The following is a 7,996-nucleotide window of genomic DNA, read 5'->3' on the forward strand; positions in this document are numbered from 1 at the left end:
TAACCACTATGGTTTAAGGGGTTCTCGACGTCGACGGACCCTAAATGAGTAACCACTATGGCTTAGAGGGTTCTCGACGTCGACGGAGCCTAAATGAGTAACCATTATGGTTTAGGGGTTCTCGATGTCGATGGGGCCTAAATGAGTAACCACTATGGTTTAGGGGGTTCTCGACATCGACGGAGCCTAAATGAGTAACCACTATGGCTTAGAGGGTTCTCGATGTTGACGGAGCCTAAATGAGTAACCACTATGGTTTAGGGGTTCTCGATGTCGACGGAGCCTAAATGAGTAACCAATATTGTTTAGGGGTTCTCGACGTCGACGGACTCTAAATGACTAACCACTATGGTTTAGGGGTTCTCGACGTCGACGGACCCTAAATGACTAGCCACTATGGTTTAGGGGGTTCTCGACGTCGACGGACCCTAAATGACTAACCACACTATGGCTTAGAGGGTTCTCGACGTCGACGGAGCCTAAATGAGTAACCACTATGGTTTAGGGGTTCTCGATGTCGACGGACCCTAAATGACTAACCACTATGGTTTAGGGGGTTCTCGACGTCGACGGACCCTAAATGACTAACCACTATGGCTTAGAGGGTTCTCGACGTCGACGGACCCTAAATGACTAACCACTATCGCTTAGAGGGTTCTCGACGTCGACGGACCCTAAATGAGTAGAGTAACCACTATGACAGCAACTATGACAACAACTTAAATCATGTAACATATCAACCAACTATGACAAGCAACTCAAATCATAAAGGATAGCTTGATGCAACATAATTAATAGATTCTTACACAACATACTAGAGTTCAACTTAGGTCACAACTTAAAGCAACAACATAGTTCCAACTTAGTTCACAACTACACATCCATAGTACATAACTTAGTTCACAACAACACCATACTTCACAAAAGGTCAGCAAAGCAAGCATTCTTCTTCTTCATGTTGATCTGGATCTTGCTCTTGCTCTTCCTTTTCATCTACATCTTCATTCTGACAAGATGTCCTGGATCCCCTTCAATTTCTGCTTGTTCTTCTCCTCTGACTTCAACAGTTCAGCAATCTGAATCTTTAGCTGATCCCTCCTTGTTGTGAGCTTGTCATGCCCCTTCTTGAGATCACCCATGTGAATGAGCAGCTGGGTGTTCTCCTGGGTGAGCTTTTCCTCAGATTTTTTGAGTTCATCAACCTGGAATTGCAGGTTCCTGGTGGATGTACTAAGCACTTCCTTTTCTTTTAGATGATTGAACTTCAGGTTCTGGATGACAGTGCCTTGAGATTTTGTCAGGTTCATCAGTACTTTATACTTCTCCTCCAGCTTGAAGATCTCTGCATCTTTCTTCCCCATCTCTGTCTTCATGTCGGATACAACTGACTCAGAAACATGCACACTCTGCATCTTAGCCTGCAAATAGCTGAAATCTACCATCCTATCCTCTTGAGCATTGAACAGTTGGTGCACATCTTCAGCCAATTTGTCATAGTTGACCTCTAGATTATTATTTTCTTCTGTCAAATGGTGAATAGTGAGTGAACTCTCCAGGTTATCCTTCCTCCTATCACTCTTGCTATCATGATACATTTCCCATAGCTTCAACAAGGCATTCTGCAATGTAGGAGGCCACTCTGGGTCAACCCAGAGAACAATACCACAGTTGTCATCTTCCTGCAATATAAACAAACATAGCATGTGCAAAATCAATCTCCTAGGCAAATTATTTAAGCAATAAACTTTGAGCAACTAGCTTTAAATAATAACTGAACTTTGAGCATCTAACTTTAAACAATGAAATACAAATCAAATCAACTTTAAGCATTTGCCACTGAATTAAATAATGAACTTTAAGCATCTTTGAGCAACAACTTTAATAATCTAGCCAATTAAACAATGAACCTCTGACATAAACACTCACTGAATTTTGAGCATCTGACATTGAATCTCTCTGACATTAAACAATCAAATAATTGGCAAATTGAGTACTCTTGTGAACTAAACAATGATCATCTGCACTGCAAACTAAGCTGTTGACCAATTATAAATTACTGGCCAAATTAAATATACATGGAAAGCATCAACACATTTTCTAATCCAATGATTAGCATCAGTAGTATTAAATGGCTACAAAATGACCATCACAGCTACCCAATTAAACAAGAGTACTCATTAAACAATGTGCATCAGCACATGGCTAGATTAAAGAACATGAATTCTATGCACTGGACAATTCTATGCACATGGCTAGATTAAACAATACAATTAACACAGAGATTTGTACAGAACGAAACTACTACACAAACGATACTGCATGCACGATTCATGGCCGATTGGCAATCAGATGGATGCGCTGCACTTCATTCAGTGATTGGATGGCTGGATGTGAAGCATCGTCCATGGATCGTGAGAAAAACATCATGTGCATAGCATCATTCTGTACAGAATCTTACATTTTTAGGACAGACTAAGAACCTCCTGCCCGTGTTAAATGCTTCAAATGCTACACGCCTCTCAGCCACCACACCATGCTGGTAGCAAAGAACGATGGGTGATGTCTCAATGCCACTGTAGTCTTGGTCTTCAATGCTAGCAGGGATCTACAGGAGCAAAAGGAAAAGACAATCTCCAAATCAAATCAAATCCCCAAATCAGATAACCTAACCCCAACCCTAGCTCTACAACTCACCCGGTAATGCATGGCTTCGTCGTCGGGGAGGTTCATGTATTGCACGCTCGAGTCCTGGCTGCTCTCGTCTTCCATGGCGTGACGGCGAGCCGGTTGAGGTGGCGGCGGCGAATCGGAGAGAGGAGGGAGAGAGGAGGGAGAGCGAGAGTGAGGTCGAGCGAGAGTGAGGACCGACCGACGACCGAGCCGATCCAGCACGCTTAGACCCACCGCACTAGCCTCGTCCTAGGCAGTGCATCGGGCACGCGTCGATTGGCCACCGTGTCACCTGACAGGTGGGCCCGGTCTGTCAGATACATGGTCAATACATACTTATACGGCTGTCAGTCCATTTTGTAACAGTTAGGCCGAATAGTGGTACTGAACTGCGACATGCACGAGTAATGGTACTGACTCATAAATAGGTGCGCAAGTGTGATACCAACATGCAATTAACTCCGCGGCGGCGGCGGCGGAGGAGGCTCGTGCTCCAGCTTCCAGGTCAGTGATTCGCCTGAGATGGCCGGAGAGGGCGGAAGCGGCAGCAATGACCCGCTGGAGGGCGTCCGCGCCATCGTGCTGAAGCCGTCCGAGTCCCTCGACGAGTCGCGGTTCACCAAAATCACCAGCGCCGACTTCAACGACGCCGGCCTCGGCCTTGACGGGCTTTTTGGGTCGCTCGCCTCCTCGGGGTTCCAGGCGTCCAACCTCGGCGACGCCATCGACGTCGTCAATCAGATGGTACGGCACACCCGCCCGCTTCTCCCTTTCTCCCTCAGCTGCGAGCTTGGCCTTTCCTTTTCAGCATGGGATTAGTTCCCAGAACTAGGTGAAGCAGATAATTTATTCCGTTTATTTCGCGATTTGGAGCACTTAGATAGTTGAATACATATCGTTTCGATGCCTGGGTGAAGCTGACAAGTATTTTTTTTTCCCACAGTAAATCTTTTAGATGTATCTGAACAGTCTAGCTGAATTTGTGTCATTTTGGAGTCTTTTATTTAACTCGCGAAGCGGTACGAAGGAAGGTGACACATCCGATGATGAAGTCTTCCCGCGCTCTTCTCCTCATTCAAACTTAACTGAATTTAAACTACGTTAACTGAATTTGTTGGGTCCTGATAACTCCCCCCGATCAAGATCAAACCTGTCCTCAGGGTTTGAATTGAGGGAAAACTTTCTAAATGAATGTTGCGACTTCCCATGTAGCTTCCCCTGGTGGTAAGTTACTCCATTTGAACAACCAGCGGACTACAGGGATCTCGATGTCTCCTTACTTCCTTGGTAGGAGCCGGATGACTGCGGCTATGACCAGGGCATCCGTTTATATAGCCATGATAGGCGACAGAGGGACGGACGGATGGCGCTGGAGTAACCGACTTACCAACCATGTGTCATTAATATGGACGGCAGACGGACGGTCATGGTGTGACGTTTAAACGCGGAAAGCGGCGCTCTCTTGACCGGCGTGCTGCTTCAATACTTGTTCATGGTCCACGAAGTAGTAGTGAACAATATCAAGGATTCTTATGATCTTTTTTGTTTCTTTCAAAAATTAAAAAAATAAAATACCGTTTATACATAAAGTGGTACTCTCCATATTACTTGTCTTAGATTTGTTTTTTTTTTTTTGAAGCTCTTGTCTTAGATTTGTTGTATCTAACACTATTTTCTGCCGAATGAAGCCACACCATGAACAGGCCCGGAATCATCTAAACAGCTACGTACATGCCTACATCCATCCGTTGCATAATCAAGCAAAATCAAAGCAAAGATACCCAGTTGCCCATATAGACACACTTTTCTTTCTTCTCAGCCACCATAGTTAGGCCTGTGGTCTAGTAGAGGCAGGCCACCGGCACAACAAACTCATATTAATTATCAAAAGTCACTCCAAAACTATCTTGTGAACTGGGAAGCCAGTGCCATCTGTGAGTTCTTCGAGCACCTCCAACCTCTCGCACTCATGCCACTCCCGCCGGTGCGGGAGAATCTCCAGTCCGACGAGCTCCTGCTCCTCGTCCTCCACGACGTGCCCGTCAAGCAAATGGACACGCCCCAGCCTCCGCGACGCCCTCATGATCCGCTTCACAAAGCCGGTCTGCCACGCCACTCCATCGAAGCCGATGACCACGAGTTCTCTGAGGTGATGGTGCTGTGGTTGCTCGACCTGCACGTCTAGTGATCCAGCAGCACTCACCTTCTCCAAGTTATTGTCAAACTGCATTAAGATTTTCAGAGTTCAGGATATTTGCTTTGCAGAAATATTTCAAAACCGAAAAGCTAAGTGTTTTGACAAAAAAAAACATAGTTATTAGGTTATTTGGTCGACAAGGGACAGACATGAACATGGAGCGACTGCAAGTAAGGTGCGGCAGCAAATAGGGTGAATATCCAGAATGTATCCCAGTCCATTGGCACGTTTGCAATGAATAACTTCTTCAGATTGTTAAGCCGGCTGATTATGGCGGTTGGTTTCATCCACATCTGCAGACATGATACAGTGATATTTAGCACCACCTTATGTAGCAATGCAACATTATGATTGATAAAGACAAGATCATTTCAGGAATGGTTCCTCACCTGATGCCCTCTCAATTGCAGAAAAAGCTCCTCTACTGGTGGCGGCACCCCTTTAAAGAATTTGCTTAGTGAATGGGTGTTTTTTCTAGGAACCAAATCATGCTCACCAGTATATGCATATCCAGTTTCCAAGAAGTTCAAACTCACATGCCTAAGACGAGGCACCTCACCGTAGCGTAGTTTGGTTGGCTGACCCCGACAAGCAAATGTTTCAAGACAAGGCACTGAAGTCAGATAGATTTTAAAAATATCGCAGTTGTCCACTTGCAGATTCTTCAACCTTGAGTTAGGAAAATTGACGTGCAAAGGAGCTCGGCTATACGGACCATCCCGCAGCCTCAAATCCACCAGCTGCAAGCAATCTCTCAGAATATCGTATACGAGGTGGGGACGTGAACTTCCCTTGCACAGAGTAATTGTTGTGAGCCTCTGAAAAAACAATGGGGGTGTTCCATAATAATGACAGAAATTGGACAGCAGAAGGCGTTTCAGCCGCACATTCTGGCATCTATTTAACGGATAGAATCCAAATTGCTTGCAAGGGCTCTCGACGACAATCTCTAAATCTTCAACCCCCCATCTGCCAACCGCTGCCGTAAACCACTCATCAAGACCGGGCCTCCAAAAGGTCTGAAGCCTCAGCTTCTGGAAAGACCGTCGCTGAACATTATCGGGAGGCAGAAGGAATGCATTCACCCGTTTAACATAGCATCGCATGGCCAGACGCTCATAACGTTGCAGGATGGGTGTGAGCAGACGGACTTTCCGCATCCACTGCTCACTCCGGTCTTTGATGGCATTATACCGATCATACTTGTCACAGATGTCAGTCAGATTCTGAGTCCTCTTCACCACCTCATAGCTGGCCTTAGTCTCCACAGCTATTTTCTTCAGCCTGTGGTAGCGTGGAGGGAGAATATCATAAATGGAAAGATCATAAAATGTGTGTGATCGCCGAGGAAGATCCAGCCACCGCTTTGAAAGGATAGTGGTGGTTACTGTTGTGCGCGCGTCTAGCTTGTCAAGGATCATGATCAGTATCTCCTCAGGTAAGCTGCTGATCTTGTCCTCGCAGCAGCTGCTGTGTTCCTCCTTCGTACGCATCTGGTTTCATTTCCATGTGAAAGAATATGGAGTTATGGTCAGTGAATTCCAAGTCGCTTACCCAGATAAGTAAGCTACTTGTATTAAAAAGTACTCCCTCCGTTCCTAAATATAAGTCTTTTTAGGGATTTCAACACGGACTATATAGACATATTTTAGAGTGTAGAATCACTCATTTTGCTCCGTATATAGTCCGCGTTGGAATCTCTAAAAAGACTTATATTTAGGAATGGAGGGAGTACTTCCTCTGTAAAGAAATATAGTGATCTAAAAAGTCTTATATTTCTTTACAGAGGGAGTAATTATTATAAGACCTCTAGTATCACAGCGACAAACACCTTGAAGAGTGTTTTTATCAGAAACAAACAAAACAGTGACGTTCTTTTGCAGGGAAACTAAATAATGACGTGAACAAGGAAGAAGTTTAAGAGCAATTCAAACAAGTAGATAGATTAACCCCAAAAAACGCAGCAAAACAATCACCTTAAACTGCGTTGTCTCTATCTATGGCATCAGTATATATTGATACAGTTTTGCTAAAGCACATCTAGATGTGCCATCACATCTAAGTCCTATGGCATTGATCTTACATGGAGATTCGTGTCAGTATTTTCTTGATTCTGTTTCTTTTCGTGTATATGCTTGATTGAATCATTTAGATGTGCATTAAGTAAGGCACATCTAGATGTACTCGCTCTAGACAGCATATTGGTATATTCGGCAACACATGGAGCGATCCAGAAAATACAGAGATTCTTTCTTGGAAAAATAAAAAGGGGGGATTTGCGTGGCCACCAGTTTAATTGCTGGACGAGTTTGAACATTAATTAGCAGCGAGAGCAGAATTGCTTCCAAAAGATGTGAAATTTATATAGGTAAAACAGGAGGCGGAGGAGGAGGGAGAGGGGATTGGGGGTGGCCGCGTACACGCTTGGACGAGGAGGGAGCGGTTGTGGCGATGGAGATATCGGATGCCTTCCTGAGCCGGCGGTAGAGCCGAGGCGATGTGTCCATGGCCATCGGGTCTCCGAGCAGCGGTGGCTGGCCGGCCGGGAGTAGACAGCAGCGGTGGATCTGGGATTGTTTGCGTGTCGTGGGTGGTCCGGGGGGTGAATATCAAAAGCACCAGATGAGAGACTTCTGTGCACAAAAGAACGTATTTGTGTGTACTTCATCCCGTACTAGAATCTGTGCCATCGATCTGTAATCCAATGGTCCAGATTCTATGCTAGTAGGCCCACTTTCGGCGCAAATCAGCCCACTTTTCAGCCCATTTTCAACACAAATTGGCCCACTATCGGCGCAAATTGACCAATTTCGACCCTTATTCGGCGTGCTTCGGCACAAATTCAAACATAAGGTATTTTTTTTATCACATAGTTCATCACAGAAAATCAATAGAAATCAAATAGTTCAATACAAATTATATAGTTCAATAAATAAAAACTACTACCTCTGTCCCAAAATATAAGAACGTTTTTGATACTATGCTAGTGTAAAAAACGTTCTTATATTTTGGAACGGAGGGAGTAATATTTCATCACACGTCGAGCTAGGTGTTGCCCTTAAGCCTCCATAGGTGCTATACCACATCCTGCTACAGTTGTTGATGCACCAGTGAATCTCGGATCTCCTG

The 7,996-nt window shown here is 44.9% G+C and overlaps 2 protein-coding genes across 2 annotated transcripts; both read right to left on the reverse strand.

The window, feature by feature from the left end:
* Nucleotides 1–1,001: 1,001 nt before the first annotated feature.
* LOC109782597 (uncharacterized) lies at nucleotides 1,002–2,769 on the reverse strand. The gene is made up of 3 exons (XM_040390011.1): nucleotides 2,695–2,769; nucleotides 2,459–2,605; nucleotides 1,002–1,679 (listed from the first exon to the last, which is right to left on the reverse strand). Exons 1-3 carry the CDS (start codon nucleotides 2,767–2,769, stop codon nucleotides 1,002–1,004), a joined length of 900 nt encoding a protein of 299 aa, XP_040245945.1.
* Nucleotides 2,770–4,426: 1,657 nt separating this feature from the next.
* On the reverse strand, nucleotides 4,427–7,491 carry LOC109782593 (uncharacterized). Its single transcript, XM_020341210.4, has 4 exons — nucleotides 7,288–7,491; nucleotides 5,257–6,360; nucleotides 5,017–5,160; nucleotides 4,427–4,894 (listed from the first exon to the last, which is right to left on the reverse strand). Exons 1-4 carry the CDS (start codon nucleotides 7,378–7,380, stop codon nucleotides 4,562–4,564), a joined length of 1,674 nt encoding a protein of 557 aa, XP_020196799.1. The 5' UTR covers nucleotides 7,381–7,491; the 3' UTR covers nucleotides 4,427–4,561.
* Between the last annotated feature and the right edge of the window lie 505 nt (nucleotides 7,492–7,996).

The sequence above is a fragment of the Aegilops tauschii genome, chromosome 5 (genome assembly GCF_002575655.3).
Source record: "Aegilops tauschii subsp. strangulata cultivar AL8/78 chromosome 5, Aet v6.0, whole genome shotgun sequence".
NCBI classification, from domain to species: domain Eukaryota; kingdom Viridiplantae; phylum Streptophyta; class Magnoliopsida; order Poales; family Poaceae; genus Aegilops; species Aegilops tauschii.